This window comes from Rana temporaria, chromosome 6 (genome assembly GCF_905171775.1).
Source record: "Rana temporaria chromosome 6, aRanTem1.1, whole genome shotgun sequence".
NCBI classification, from domain to species: domain Eukaryota; kingdom Metazoa; phylum Chordata; class Amphibia; order Anura; family Ranidae; genus Rana; species Rana temporaria.
This window is the reverse complement of record NC_053494.1, coordinates 163612952-163629647: the sequence shown is the minus strand read 5'-3', so window position 1 is coordinate 163629647 and position 16696 is coordinate 163612952. Positions and strand designations below refer to the sequence as shown.

General features: G+C 41.7%; 1 protein-coding gene across 2 annotated transcripts in view; it reads right to left on the bottom strand.

Annotated features, from left to right (window-relative positions):
• The window catches only part of GPR155 (G protein-coupled receptor 155), a 75847-nt gene that overhangs the window by 12703 nt on the left and 46448 nt on the right, over positions 1-16696 (bottom strand). For both annotated transcript variants that reach the window (XM_040357717.1, XM_040357718.1), the window contains exons 7-14: positions 14714-14834; positions 13291-13375; positions 12742-12832; positions 11216-11420; positions 8317-8412; positions 5229-5365; positions 2948-3043; positions 161-225 (exon numbers count right to left, since the gene is read on the bottom strand). In XM_040357717.1, coding sequence (XP_040213651.1) covers positions 161-225; positions 2948-3043; positions 5229-5365; positions 8317-8412; positions 11216-11420; positions 12742-12832; positions 13291-13375; positions 14714-14834 — 896 coding nt within the window. The remainder of the gene's footprint in view (positions 1-160; positions 226-2947; positions 3044-5228; positions 5366-8316; positions 8413-11215; positions 11421-12741; positions 12833-13290; positions 13376-14713; positions 14835-16696) is intronic.

Sequence of the window (16696 nt, the reverse complement as noted above, 5' to 3'; positions counted from 1 at the left end):
TGAATAGGCTTAGTAAATACCTGAAATATATATATGGATCTGACTGTAAATCTTCTTAAAAGATATTATGAAATCAACAAGTCAATTGGTTGGAACTTCAACTATTCCAGGTATTTTAAAACACTGCATACAATTCCCCCAAAAATATTGTAAGATATACCTTTTCTTGCATGGAAGAATAATCAAGTGTTTGTCCAATCCAAAAATGGCAAATGACAGGAAACCCTATAGAGAATAAACAATGTAATAAAACAGAAAATGTATGCGAATCCCTGCCATCGCCACCTCCAAAGCCACATAGCCCCAACTAAGTTTTATTTTGCCCCTGCAGCAACACGTCTTCCCTATACTTGCCTAGTACATGTGCCAGACAATGGTGTCCATGCAGTGTGAGGGAGCTGAGTGAAACTGCAGAAGATAGGGCAGCACAAGTACTATACGTGAGCGGATATGGAAGGAGTCGAGTGTCTTGGTTACCAACAGGCTGACATTTAATCTCAAATCTATTAGCTGATAACTGCGATCATTACAAGCAGCTTCAGTCAACAGGTTTTCAATTAAATGACAGCCTGTTGCTAAACAAAGGCATAAGCTTACTGATTATACAAGCTCAGGTAGCATTTAACAGTGGCGCAACGTACCTATTGCAACGGTCTTGCAAAAAATGTGTTGTACACATGGTAGCCAACAGTCTAAACCTCTCCCAGTAAACAAATTCTTACTGGTTGTTTAAAGTTATACTCCTTTCTAGAATGAAAATTTAGCTTTAAAATGCATACAGGGAAAACTGCCAACCTGCTCAGAGCTCCAGTTTTTTACCAAGGCAAAGTTGTAGTGCATATCGCCAACCCACTGTATTTTGTCAGTAATCTGGGAAGCTCTTTTGCATACCTGTTTGGAATGCTAGACAAGTACACCCCTCCCCGCCCATAGGATCTTTCATGTGTCACAAATATAGAAAGCATTATGTAACCCAAACAGTCATTACTAAGTACCTCTCAGCCAACAAGCACTCTGAGATCTGGCTGCACAGAATTCTAGTTATTTTCATAAATAATAATACAGCCAATGTTAGTTCTTCTATAAAGAGTGTTCACAGGAAAAACTCATGTTCTGTAAGCCATGGCATTCCTGGTTTTAAAGGTTTCCCAGCCACTTACGCACACACAGTATCTCTCAAAAGTGAGTAAACTCCTCCCATTTTGCACTCAGTTTTAGTAAATCAACTCCAGCATTCTAAATGAGGTCTCACTAAAGATATACAGTATCTCACAAGTGAGTGCATCCCTCACATTGTTTGTAAATATTTTATTATATCTTTTGATGTGACAACACTGAAGAAATTACACTTTGCTACAATGTAATGTAGTGAGTGTAAAGCTTGTAAAACAGTGTAAATTAGCTGTCCCCTCAAAATAACTCAATACACTCAATACATTAATGTCTAAACTGCTGGCAACAAAAGTCAGTACACCCCTACGTAAAAATGTCCAAATTGAGACCAATTAGCTATTTTTCCTCCCTGGTGTCATGTGACTTGTTAGTGTTACAAGGTCTCAAGTGTGAATGGGGAGCAGGTGTGTTAAATTTGGTGTTATCGCTCTCACACTCTCATACTGGTCACTGGAAGTTCAACATGGCACCTCATGACAAAGAACTCTGAGGATCTGATTTTTTTTTTATTGCTCTACATAAAGATGGCCTAGGCTATAAGAAGATTGCCAAGACCCTGAAACTGAGCTTCACCACAGTGGCCAAGACCATACAGCGGTTTGACAGTACAGGTTCCAGTCAGAACAGGCCTCCACATGGTCGACCAAAGAAGTTGAGTGCACATGCTCAGTGTCATATCCAGAGGTTACATTTGGGGAAATAGACATACGAGTGCTGAAAGCATTGCTTCAGAGGTTGAAGGGGTGGGGGGACAGCATGTCAGTGCTCAGACCATACGCTGCACACTGCATCAAATTTGGTCTGCATGGCTGTCGTCCCAGAAGGAAGCCTTTTCTAAAGATGATGCACAAGAAAGCTCGCAAACAGTTTGCTGAAAACATGCAGACTAAGGACATGGATTATTGGAACCAGTCTGATGGAGTCTGATGAGACCAAGATAAACGTATTTGGTTCAGATTGTGTCAAGCATGTCTGGCGGCAACCAGGTGAGGAGTACAAAGACAAGCGTGTCTTGCCTACAGTCAAGCATGGTGGTGGGAGTGTCATGGTCTGGGGCTGCATGAGTGCTGCCAACACTTGGGAACTATAGTTTGTTGAGGGAACCATGTATGCCAACATGTATTGTGACATATTGAAGCAGAGCATGATCCCCTCCCAAGGAGACTGGGTCGCAGGGCAGTATTCCAACATACCTCCAAGCAGAGCATGATCCCCTCCCAAGGAGACTGGGCCGCAGGGCAGTATTAAACACACCTCCAAGACGACCACTGCCTTGCTAAAGAAGGGTAAAGGTGATGGACTGGCCAAGCATGTCTCCAGACCTAAACCCTGTTGAGCATCTGTGGGGCATTCTCAAACGTAAGCTGGAGGAGCGCAAGGTCTCCAACATCCATCAGCTCTGTGATGTCGTCATTGATGAGTAAAAAAGAGCACTTCAGTGGCAACCTGTGAAGCCCTGGTGAACTCCATGCCCAAGAGGGTTAAGGCAGTGCTGGAAAATAATGGGACACAAAAAAATATTGACACTTTGGACCCAATTTGGAAATTTTCACTTTTGTTGCCAGTGGTTTAGACATCAATGGCTGTGTGTGGAGTTATTTTGAGCGGACAGCAAATTTACACTGTTATACAAGCTGTACACTCACTACTTTACATTGTAGCAAAGTGTAATTTCTTCAGTGTTGTCACATGAAAAGATAAATTAAATTAAAATAGCTCAAATTTTACCCAAGCCAAAGAGTGCGATTTCCATGGGAAACAAATGATTACTTACTTGGCCAAAATTAAACACAGCACAAAAGAACTGAAGCTCAACGTACAGTCTCCCTGGCACCAGATTAAACAGCCACCAGAAGCAGCTGGATACATTCTGTAGAAGAAAAAAAAAAAAATGGTGAGAATAAAAGGTTTTGCATGAAAATCCTTCCTGAACAGTTTTCTCAGCAGGTAAAAGACATAACATTCTCGACTTTCTAGGCAATGAAGAAAACCTGAAATACGCCCTTCCAGCAACACTTATCCATTCAGTTAATTGGTTGTTGAGTCAGCCTGTTTGGTCTTTTTTTGCACTGCCTGTTTATTTGCACTTTACTTTAGTCTGTATGTTCTCAAGCTACTCGAACATAAAGCAAGTCCTCAAAGTGAACTTAACCTGCTAAAATGATGCCAAAACTAAAAGTACCGATATGTGCAGGCACCTTGTGGTGTCTTTATATTAATTATTGTGGTCCTCTGAAGCCTTCACAGTTCTTAGTTCCAGGCTGTACACAGGTCCACATCATGTATCCGAATCAATATTAAACTCCCCTTTTTCATTTAACTAACAAGTTTGCCAAATACATTCTGCTATTTTGACAGTTGAATACACAGAGATTGGTTTCCAGGTAAGAACAGGGTTCAATCTGAACTAGTGGAAGGAGTCGAGGCCCTGGGTGCAGCCTTGGGAATAAGGTTAAAGGGGGTTCCACAGGGACAAAAGGAACAAAATGAAGGCTACTACATGGTGCCTGCATTTTTGCATTATTGTTCTGATCGGGACAAAACCTCAGCACATTCTCTTATGCCGCATACACACGATCAGTTTTTCAGACGGAATTCTGCTCAAGCTTGGCTTGCATACACACAGTCACACAAAAGTTCTCTGAACTTTCGATTGTCCACAACGCGGTGACGTACAACACTATTACAAGCCGAGAAGATCAAGTTCAATGCTTCCGAGCATGCGTCGAACTGTTTCCGAGCATGCGTCAGAATTGCTACAGTCGATCGGATTTTCCGATAGGAATTTTTTCCGTCAGAAAATTTGAGAACCAGCTCTCAATCATTTGTTGGCTGAAATTCAACAGCAAAAGTCCGATGGAGCATACACACGGTCGGAATTTTCATCCAAAAGCTCACATCTGACTTTTCTTGACGGAATTTCCAATCGTGTAAATGGCCTTAGTGTTGAAGCACGCTTGCACCCTCCTGCCTTGCACATATTTCTATTGGTCAGTGGTGTAGGCCATTTGTGTAATGGGTCAATTGGAATGTGAGGGCTTGATATTTGGGTGAATCAGAGGATACTGAAAGCTGCTGTAGGTATGTGCCTGGATGCCTGCACTTCAAATCCATCACAAACTTTCAGTATTATGAAAGTAAGAGTCTCTTTAAAAAAGGTAGTTTTTAGATCAGGTCAGATCCAAAATCATACAAATAGAGGTCAACCTAATGCATCACATTACTACTTTATTCAAAAAAAATACAATAAAATGCTGACAAAAGTGCTAAAATGACATGCATCCCCTAACTCTCCATCACAGGTATAGTCAATAGACGTATTCCTACAGCAATATCCTGCAGATTCACATTGGCCGATGTGTTTCCAGGAACAAGCCCTCTTTTTCAGAGCTAACCAGCTTGTACACATACTTGTCAAGGCAACGTATGAAGATGATGCACAAGATTGGTGCATTTTCTCTTTTTATGATTTTAGTTCTGTTTGAAGATTTCCCTGATCAGAAGGGAGCAGCAAGACCTGGAATAGGATAATCACATCACAGGAAATGGTTCCGTGTATAAGTAGAATTCTCTGATCTGTGTCTGATCCAAATCATTAGTGCTTGGGTGCTGGCAGTGTGTTTGGATTTAAATCAGGTCTGATCTCATTTAAAGATCTATTTATATCAAAGAGTTTTATTGCTACTCATTACAAATGGAAAATAATTCATATTTAGTGCTCATGCTTCCAAGATAGAGATCATAGGTGTGGTGTAAAGTGATAAACAAACATGTGAAGGCCATCCCCAGAACATAACAAACACCTTATTTAATTATTTGAAGGAATGGTTAAGCTCAAGGAAATACTCCACCATTTAAAGGAATAGGGAAGGACTGAAGCCGGAGTTCATTTTTAAATTTACATTTTTTGGAAACCTCCTTCATTCTAATACATATAGGTTTTGGAATATGCATCAGATCAACTTGGGTAGCATACACCCAATAAAAGCACCACTTAGTGCAAATGTTAGCATTATACAACTCATCCCAGAAAGGTGCCAATATAATCAACTTACAGCAAATAGGCCAACAATGAGAAGTAGGCAGAGTAATACATGTCTGGCAATCTGTCTGTCTCCGCTGTGCAGGTGTTGTTGCTCTTCCTGGGAAAGAGGACATCTCTGAGAGTTGCAGCGACTCAGACATTCATGTGCTTGTGGAAAGAATGGGCACAATTACACCACATAGCCTATAAAGTGATGACTTATTAAGAGCAGGCATGGAGAAAATGTGCCCTCGAGGTCAGAGCAATACCCAGCAACCTGGGGCTAGCTTGGGGTATTCCCATCACTGCTGGAGGGATACTTAGGGCCAGATTCAATAAGATCCGACAGGTGTAATTGTTTTACACTGTCGGATCTTAGGATGCAGTACCGTGGCCGCCGCTGGGGGGAGTTCGCGTCGTAAACCAGCGTGGGGTATGCAAATTAGGAGTTACGGCGGATCCACGACGGATTTTCGCGTTCGCTACGTCGCCGCTAGTCTAGTTTCCCGTCGCAAAGTTAGTCGTCGTTTTTGGTGCCCTAACTTTAGTCAGCAAACGTATTGCTGTCTAAAGTATGGCCTTCGTTCCCGCGTTGAAATTTAAAAAATAACATTGTTTGCGTAAGCCGTCCGGGAATACGGAATTACGCTATGCGCGTTGCCATTCGGAAAAATGACGTCACGGCGCGCAAAGCACGGCGGGAGTTAACGGAGCATGCGCCACCGGCGTAGTTTTCATCGCAAGTGCTTTGTGAATCAGGCACTTGCGATGAAAACTTGCGGCGGTGTAAAGTATCTATGATGAGTTACGCCGCCGCACTTCTACCAGAATCTGGCCCTTAGTATCCAAGAATAAGTAAACAGGCAAAGGTGAAGCACAAATTTTAAAGTGGATCTTCACCCCCAAAGGTGAAGTTCCGCTTTGACCCCCTAACCCCCCCCTACCGAATTTGGCAAGTCATTTTTGCTGGGGGGGGTATCTAGTTTTTACAGGTACCCACTCCCACTTCGATCGCCTAGACAAAGTTCTCCTCTCCCCCTCCCTGCAGTCTTCTGGGACACGTCACAGGTCCCAGAAGACTGCAGGACCATTTACAAAGCGCAGTGGGCAACTAGCTGCAAGCTGTCACAGACGAGTGGCAACACTTAAGATGCCAGTGAAAATCTAGCCCAGGTGAGGACGGTGCTAGATCCATGTACATGTAAGTGTCCTATTATTAATAGTCAGCAGCTACAGGATTTGTAGCTGCTGACTTTTAATTTGTTACATACTGGAGAACTGCTTTAAAGTGGATATAAACCCAGATAGTTTGCCCACATCTCAAGGAGAGTGAACACCAGCAAAAGTTGGTTTACAGAGAAAGTGTTAAAAAAAAAAAAAAAAAAAAAGAGAAGCCGCCTGAAAAGACACACAACTCACTCGCTATGTCTTTGCCCCGCCTCTGACCTAGGCTGTGCCGACTTCAGCAGTAAAAAGATTACCATTAAGCTGTGGACAGGATTTACCTAGTACAAAAGGGGAGCATGCGCACTGTGGTGGCAATGATGCAGAGGCTCTATAAGCTTGCAGATTGTTGCCACAAAGATCCAAAAGGGATGAGCGACTGGCAGGATGAACAGGTGATTTATCTACAGTAAAAGTTTTAATAAAGAAACAAAGAGGCATTAGAAAAAATATTAGTAAGGGTTTATCTGCCTGAATGACAGGCTGCTCTGATGAGGCAAAACTGAAGCCCTGGAGAAGTTGGATTTTTACTAATATGTAATTAGCACCTAATTTGCAAAGTCTGACTGGACCTTTAAAAAGGCCGATGGGCTTTAGGCATGGAGGGGGGGGGGGAGGAATCCCTGGACATGCAGGCTATATCCCCTGTATGATAACCAGATATAACCTTCAATTTTGACTGGAAGAAACCTTTTCTTAATTACAGCTCCTCATTTTAAAACAATATCTTGTTTTGTGTGGATGCGTTCTGTAACACCTCTCCCCCCCTCAAAAAGTTTTCTCTCATCACCACTGTTAGAATGCACCAGATTCTCAAATTCCCAGCTAAATAATTAGGCCACTTTCACACGGAGTCACTTTATAGGCATTTTAGCGCTAAAAACAGTGCCTGCAAAGTGCCTCACCTGTCACTCCAGTGTGAAAGCTGGAGCGTAGAGCTGCACGATTCTGGTCAAAATGAGAATCGCGATTCTTTTGCTTAGACTAAAGATCACGATTCTCTCACGATTCTCAAAAACTGAATGCCAGAACCCCCCCCCCCCCCCAATAAATAAATAAATAAACCTGTAATTTATCTGAAAATATGAATATATATAAAAAAGAGACCAGTGATATGTCTATAATGTTAAAGACCATATAACTCCTATAAAAAAAGCAGAATCAAACTTTGATTCTGCTTTTTTTTATAGGAGTTATATGGTCTTTAACATTTATAGACATATCACTGGTCTCTTTTTCATACATCAGAAGCAGTACCTCCAGCAACCATTGGGTGGCGCATGGATACACACTACAGTTGTACAGAACTGTGAGAGAAGCCCAGGCATCCATCCAGCGGCGCAGGCTGCCGACGTCGGTTCCGATATCGGCGCCATTTGCGTTCCACGCTTGTTACGTGGAACCGGCGGTTACACAAAAGAATCGCAGGTCATCACGCGGTGAGATCGCGGGCGGGGAGAATCGAGATCGCGATTCTCTCCACGATTAATCGTGCAGCTCTACTGGAGCGGTGCACTTGCAGGACGTTAGAAAAAGTCCTGCAAGCAGCATCTTTGGGACAGTGGAGGAGAGGTGCATACACCGCTCCTCCACTGCCCCTGTCCATTGAAATGAATGTGAAGCGCTGCCGAAGCACGTGAAAAGCGGCGCTAACCGGGCTCTATTCTTTGCCCGCTAGCGGGGGTTAAAAGCGCCCTACTAGTGGCCAAAAATCGCCGGTAAAGCGCCGCTAAAACTAGTGGCGCTTTACCGCTGACGCCCTCACCGCCCCAGTATGAAAGCTACCTTACCATATATTTTAGTTAAAGAAAGCATAAAAGGTTATAAAGCGTGTGGAAAAAACGCTGCAAGGGTTTTCTAGCTAGCATGTAAACACGACAGTCTGCATACTGTACCTTCCTCTATGCTGGGAACCTCATTTATATTCAGAACATCTGCAGAGTCCACAGGCTGGCACACATTTCCGTTCTCCTGACCACATGCACACATCTCTGTTCAGAGGAGACAGCACACACTGTTATTACTGCTCTGCAGCCAATGCAATAGAAAGGCCTACTGTATTTTCCACAGAAACCGCTGCAATACAATTTTCTTAGATACAAATGTTTTTGGTTTCCTGAGACTAACAGTTTTTTTTACAGTGTTACAGCATACTTCTTAGTAAAAGGTTTCTAATGAACATTTGATGTCTCCACAGCATGCTAGGTGCCAAGTTTAACAATTCAGTAAAATTCAGCAATACTGCTGTACCATAAAAACCCCTACCGGCTATTTTCGGGGGGGAAACACTTAACATGTTCCCCGATCCCCCCCACTCCCTGTGACAGCAGATCATCTCTCCGTACCTGCTGTCACTGATAGGAGCCTGTGCGGCTGTCGGCCTGTAGTTCTTAATGAACTACCCACCACGGCGCTGGTAAGTAGTTCATGGAGTCTTTGTCAAACTGTCTGCCCATATGATCTGCGGGCAGACAGGTTACACTGACAGTCTGCAGGAGACCTGCATGGATGCAGTGATTTGCTGATCACAGGTGCAATGCTTTCCAGGATCCTACAAAATAAAATAGTAAATGCATATTTTTTTTACCTGCAAAAATATCCTTTAGGCTTCATTTCCATGGACGCTTTTACAGCCACTTTTTTTAAGCCTTTTTTACAGCTTAAAAACGCCTGTCCATGTTTAAAAAAAAAACAAAAAACGTTTTTGAGCGTTTTTTAATGTCTGCCGTTTTTACAGCCCTAAGGCTGGAGCTTCAGAACGCACTGGTCCTGGGGTTTTTTTTGCAGCTTAAAAACGGCTCAGCCATCTACAGCTCAAAAACGTCATTGGCCATGAATAAGCACTAAGTTAGTGCGAAACGTCGGTTATCCTCCTGTTTCTGTTGCTGTGATCCGGTATGTTTTTGCTGTTCGTTTAAATAAAGACAACCTGTTTGGTTTGGAGTGCGGCCATCCATCCTTCATTTTACGCCAATGCTTGCCTAGTGCACTGCCAGCACCCTTGGAATCCTACACCTGTGTATGACCCTATAGCAGACCCACCTTGAGCGGTGATTTTCCTTCTTCAAAAACGTCATGGTGGGCATGAGGCTATAGACTAACATGGAGAGCCGTTTTTAAGCTGCAAAAAAAGCTCAGAAAAGTGGCTGTAAAAACGTCCAAAAACGTCCATGGAAATGAAGCCTAAAAATTACACCCAGTCTACAATATGAAAACTGCAGCTCAAAAATGATCTGCAGATCCAGACACAAAGTTGAATGCAAATCATGCCTTTACCTGTAAAAGAAAAACTTGGTCGCACCAAACTCAACTTTTACAGAAAAAGGTGGTATTTGCATAATAATCCAAATTTCTTTCATCTCTGGATCTACTCATGGTTTTGGCATATTGCGTTTTCAGTAAACGTAACCTTGTTTAATTAATTCTTATTACATGCTAATGTTAGTGACATGTATATTTTACATCAAAAATGGATTCAGGCTGCAGGGTTTTTTCTTCCCCCTCTCACTAAACTTCCACAGGAGCAAAAGCCAAGGCTAGTGGTGCAGTTTATGCATAACGATACAGCAATGCTACCTCAAGAATCATTCTATTGAAGGGACCACATGGGGTCTTCCATGTCTATATCCTGTTGCTGCGGTAGGACTAAAAAGTTTGTAAAACAGCTTTTGACCACCTAAAGGCCTAAAAAAATTACAAATTATGGGGCTTCATGCACTTGGTTTTTATTCCCACCAGGTGCCAAATGCATGAAGTTTGTACGTTCTTATGTCGATCTCCTTAGGGCACTACAATTTCCTACTTGAAAAACATTCAAGTAGGTTATTTAGCTCCCACCCAAATTTTCACTCCAAAAAATTGATGCGAATGGTTCAGTGTCCTCTGTAAACTGCAGCAGAATATGTCAGGCCAACATAATTAATAGAACGGGACAAGGACGTGCTTCCCTACGCACCAAAAGGCCACTTATCTAAAATTCAAAGTGGTTGTAAAGGCAGAAAAAAAATTCTAATCTTAATGCATTCTAGATAAAGTTTTCTGTGTGCAGCAGCCTCTTCTCAGCCCCCCCTAACACTTACCTGAGGTCCCTCTCTCAAGTCCAGTTTTATCCACTCGTGTCTCAGCGGTCCAAGATTCTCCCTACTGATAGGCTGAGACACAGCAACGGCGCCATTGGCTGCTAGCCAATCAGGCTAGAGAGGGTGTGTGGCTGGGTCAGGGCTCTGTGTCTGAATGACTCGACTCGGGTGCCCCCATAGCAAACTGCTTGCTGTCGGGGCAATGAACAGGAAGGAGGGGCCAGGATCACAGAAGAGGAGGATCCGGGCTGCTCTGTGCAAATCGACTGCACAGAGCAGGTAAGTAGAACATGTTTGTTATTTTTATAGGGAAAAAGAGACTTTAAAATCCCATTAACCTTTATTATAAATCATAAAAGGTATGTAAATGACCAAACCATGTATAGGGTGAGGTCAATGCCACTATATATGAACCACTATGTGGTAATATTTACACCTACCAAATTAATTGGTAAAGCTTGGTGAAACTGCTCTTGATATTCACATATAGACCATATGAGGGTTATTATATCGTCTTACATTCAGTATAAAGGCTCCAGGCTATTTAGAGGCCTTTTGGTGCGTAGGGAAGCGCACCCTCGTGTAGTTCTAGTTTATTTTTTCCACAGTTAAGTGTCAATATTACAGTCTTTTGTATATTTGAAACATAATAATACATGTAAACTAGTTTTTAACGACAATGAACGTGGTTTACTGCCATAAAGCCTTTGCCTACCCGGTCTAAAAGTAGAAGGTGCACTTGATCCGACAGGACTGTCTGGCTTGGATTCAACTGAAACATCTGTTGTTCTGTTACTGCTGCTATGCGAGGACTGATTCAGCACCTGGTAGTTGCCATCTTGTTCATTTCTACTCATGCACATAAGACAAACACCAGACAGCAGTATACTAACAGACAAGATTACTGCTGTGCTGATGATCTGCATCAAAACAGAGAAAAGTGATGTTATACTTTATTCAGCTGAGGTCGTTTTTTTTAACCCCTATCTGTGATCCAAGCTCCTCGTATTGTAAGAGGAGTCATTGTGATATTGTACGAAGAGAAATTACTAGAAGGAGGTTATAATAGTTTACCTGTTATAGACTAAGATTCCAAGGAAAAAATATTAACTAGTTCCACCCCCTTCCATTTGTGGACCCCTCACACACGCACAGTTTATTGGTTTAAATTAGGGTTGTCCCGATACCGATACTAGTATCGGTATCGGTACCGATACTGAGCATTTGCGCGAGTACTTGTACTCGCGTAAATGCTCCCGATGCTTCACCCGATACTTTTTTTTTTTTCAGAGAGAGGGCGGGCGGAGAGGGGGCGGAGAGCGGAGCAGAGCAGTCCTCAAAGAGAAAGCCAAGACCTCCTCCCCGCCGCCGCGGTCTAGTTGATCAGCGCGGGGAACAATACAGCTTTAATTTGAATAGCTGTGTGTTCCCCCGCCGCGCCTCGTCATATATAGCCCCTCCCCCTTGTCCGGGGCACTTTGATAGACAGATCACCCATCCCAGGATTGGATGGATGATCTGTCTATCAAAGTCCCCGGACAAGGGGGGGGCTATATATGACGAGGCGCGGTGGGGGAACACACATCTATTCAAATGAAAGCTGCAATATTCCCCACGCTGATCAACTAGGTGAAGGCGGCAGGAGAGAGGGCTTGGCTTTCTCTTTGGGGACATGGCTGCATTTGTGGGGGACATGGCTGCATTTGTGGGGACACATTTTAAAAAAAAGTATCGGTATTGGCGAGTACATGAAAAAAAGTATCTACAAAAAAAAAAAAAAAGAAAAAAAGTAAAAAAGTATCGGTACTTGTACTCGGCCCTAAAAAAGTGGTATCGGGACAACCCTAGTTTAAATTATTGAAAAGACACTATCACTTTGTCATTCTCCACCCCACCCACTGATACCCACCCTGACAGTCTTCTCCTGACTCCAATGACATTGTCCGTCATCACAACCGGTACCAAAATTTCAATTTTTTAGTTGGTGTTGGACACCAAGGACATCAATGATGTACATTCTCCCTTGTGTGACCATGCTCGGGCCTAGAGCTTGACTGCTTGACCTGAGCACCGTCACATGGTAGGTAGTCACGTGCTCCCTATGCACCCCGGAGCCAGCAGGAGGGCAACAGAGCACTGGAAAGGTGGGTATCAGTGGGTGGGGGCCTCCTTACACATACACTGTCACATAAATGTGCAAAAAAGCAAGTGTCGTTTTACATTTGTATCTTCTAGTCTTACCTGAGGCTTCCCATAAAAGAAAGCAGAATCAATGTTGTCTACATCACGTTCCCCTACACTCAGAAGCACGCATACCACCAAGAAAGGAATGCTGGTTGGAAAAAGGAAAAAAAAAAAAAAAGTTTAATAACCATAATGCAATTTTATTAAACACACATACTGGGGCCCTTCCTGGACCCAAGTGACACCAAAGATCAGTTTGGGAGTCTATTAATGATATGTATGAACAGCAGACTTGATCCCAGACTTCCTGACTGCTGAAGTTTGTTAAAATAAAAGTGCTGCCCAAATTGTTGGCGCTATATAAATCTTGTATAATAATAATAATAATAATAATAATAATAATAATAATAATAATCATCATAAACATAATATCCTTGCAATGTACATTGATCACCCAGGGGATTGTTTTTTTTCCCTCAAGAAACGTGGAGATACTTTAAGTCACTATAGCTGTCACATATCCAATATGAGTGGAATTCTTTCTAAAAATTGTTATCACATATACCACACATGCTATATCCAAATACATTGCTACTGGATACTTACCCCCAACCAGCTAAAGCTATTACCACTACATGAATGTTCCCAATTTCTCTCTTCTTTAGTAGAAATAGTGATAACGAGAGAAGACCTGGAAATAAAACCATGTGCCAACATTTATATATTGTTTATAATAATTCTTTCAGTTTTAAAATAATGACCAACATATAAATAAAGAGAAATGTAGGCTCTACTGTGCTATAGTTCTTAGATTAATATTGTATTCTAGTAAATATATGTGGTCAATTCAAGAAATATATTGATTCTTTTTAAAATTTAAAAACATTCCTTAAAGTGGTTCTAAAGCCTAAACTTGTTTTAAACTAATGCATGCCTTGCACAAAGGTAAAAAATGTTTAGGCATTAGTATCACCCCCTCGCTACCCCTCTTTTGTACTTACCTGAGCCTTCACTTGATCCAGTGCTGTACCCATCTGTAGCACCTCTCCCTTCTATCACAGGCTTTACTGAGAAAGCGGGAGCCACTGGTTCCTGCTACCATTAGTCAAATCCTGTGAGGAGGGAGCAAGAGGCAGGGCCAAGAAAAAACCTTCTTTGTCTATGGACACAGGCAGCGTGGCTCAGGCTTGATGCCACAGGTGTGCCACAATAGAAAGCAGCTTCCTATGGTGATAGACCAAGAAGAGGAGGAGTGCTGGCCAGAATTTTCAGTCTCTGTTCAAAAATGAGGCATGCAACATGGCACTGCACAGGTTAATCATGACTTCTGTCTGTAGTCTAAGATTTAACATTTCCTGTGAAGAAAAAAGCATATCCCACAGTCCCTGGGGCAGTGAATCTAGTGCTCTGAAGGTGAGAGCTAAATAGTAATTAAATATGAAACAGACACAAACAGGCAGAGCAATTTACAGAGAAATCATTATGCAGTCTTGCATCACAAATGTGTCAGCTTTAAAGTAGCAGTAAACTGCCAAAAAAAAAAAAAAATGGAAAAAAAAACCGCAAGTCAATAGCATAATGTGCTAGTATGCATCGCATGAAAGGTGAATATTTCCTAAACTGTGCAGGCTTAGGAGATATTCATTTTACCTACAGGTAAGCCTTATGGCTTACCTGTAGGTAAAAATGACCAAGCGGACAATACAACTGCTTTAATGTGATGAAACACAGTGGAAATGGCAAGGCATTCACTGGACCCTATGTGACCTGAAAACAAGAAGTTATCTAGTTGTATGAATACAAATACATAGGGGAATCGATTAGCCATGACACTACAAACTGCAGCCACAACCTGTGAGCCCATCATTACAAGGTAAGGAAAACAAACACAGGGTATAAAACTACACCAATACATAGTTAAAAACAAAGAAAAACATTTGAAAGTGTACAATGCCTATAACCAATGATAAATACATTTTGATTGAGCACACATCTACCAAAAGTTCCATGTAGTAAGTAATGAAAATACCTGTCCACAAGTATGTACTGTAGAGGGCACCGTATAAGATTACAAACACAACGATCTGTCCCACCACATTTCTCTCTTGTATTATGAAGTTCCATAACACCATTGCAATGCAGACAATCAGCTGAAGAAATAAGACATACAAATTAAAAACATAAAGCAATGTTGAATTTAGATGAAATGCAGACTGAGTTACAGTGGGAAAAATAATGATTTAATCACCTGCAGATTTTAGGAGTTTGACCACTTAAAAAAATGAATGTTCTATAATTGTCATCATGTATAAATGATGTAATACGTGTATTTTAAAATGAGAGAGACAGAATATCAACCAAAAATGCAGAAAAAAAAAAAGAAAACATACAATACAAATGTTATAAATTGAGTTGCAGTTCAGTGAGTAAAATAAATATTTGATCACCGACCAACCAGCAAAAATTCTGGCTCCCATAAACTGGCTACAGTATGTGCTCATGTGGCACACAGATTAGTCCTGTCAATTTAAGAAGGCGCTCCGAACTCGTTATGTATATGTATATATATATATATATATATATATATATATATATATATATATATATATATATATATATATACATATATACATACATACATACATATATACACACACAAACAAACACAGTATATATATATATATTTTTTTTAATTAATAAACACCTGTCCACAGAATCTTTCTTCCATTCAAACCTCATCATAAGCAAGACAAAAGAGCTGTCAAAGGACATCAGGGACAATATTGTAGATCTGTACAAGGCTGGAATGGGCTACAAGACCATCAGCACCAAGCTTGGTGAGACAGAGACAACTGTTGGAGAAATTATTTGCAAATATAAGAAATACAAAATAAACATCAATTGCCCTCTGTCTGGAGCTCCATGCAAGATTTTGCCTCATGGGGTAAGAATGTACATGAGAAAAGTGAGGGATCATCCCAAAACTACACAGGAGGAGCCTGTGAATGATTTTAAGGCAGGTGAGACCACAGTCACCAAACAAACCATTGGTAACACAATACGCCGCCATTGATTGAAATCCTACAGCACCCGCAAGGTTCCCCTCCTCAAGAAGGCACATGTACAGGCCTGTCTGAAGTTTGCAAATGAACATCTAAATGAGTCAGAGAAGGATTGGAAGAAAGTGCGGTGGTCAGATGTGACCACAATTGAGCTCTTGGCATTACCTCACAAATGCTCACTATGACCCTGGGAACACCATCCCTATAGTCAAGTACGGAGGTGGAAACATTATGCTTTGGGGCCGTTTCTCTGCTAAAACGTACAGGCCGACGTTGCCACATTGAAGGGCCAATGGACGGGGCAATGTATTGTAAAATGTTGGTTAAGAACCTTCTTCCTTCAGCCAGAACACGGAAGATGCATCTTCCAGCATGACAATGACCCAAAACATACCGCCAAGGCAACAAAGGAGTGTCTCAAGAAGTGGCCTAGCCAGTCTCCAGACCTTAATCCTATAAAAAAAATGATGGTGAGAGCTGAAACTTCGAGTTGCCAAGCGACAGACAAGAAACCTTAAGGATTTAGAGAAGATCTGTAAAGAAGAGTGGACCAAATTCCCTCCTGAGATGTGTGCAAACCTGGTACCCAAATGCAAGATTCGTTTTACCTCTATGCTTGCCAACAAGGGTTTGTCCAACAATGGACTAAATCATGTTTTGCTTGGGAATCGAATACTTAATTTTCTCACTAAACTACAAAACTCAATTTATACAAATTTGTTTCGTGCATTTTTTTTCTGGATTTTTGGTTGATATTATTAGGTAGATTCACGTAGGGGCGCCTAACTTTAGGGCGGCCTAGCCTAGCCTAGCCTTTTTAGGCTACACCGCCGTAAATTAGTTAGGCTAGTAGTGATTCTCAAACCACTTACCTGCTAATTTTCGGCTAATTTTCAAACCACTTGCCTGCTAATAAAACGAGCGGGCGTAAGGGCGAGTATTTTAAATGA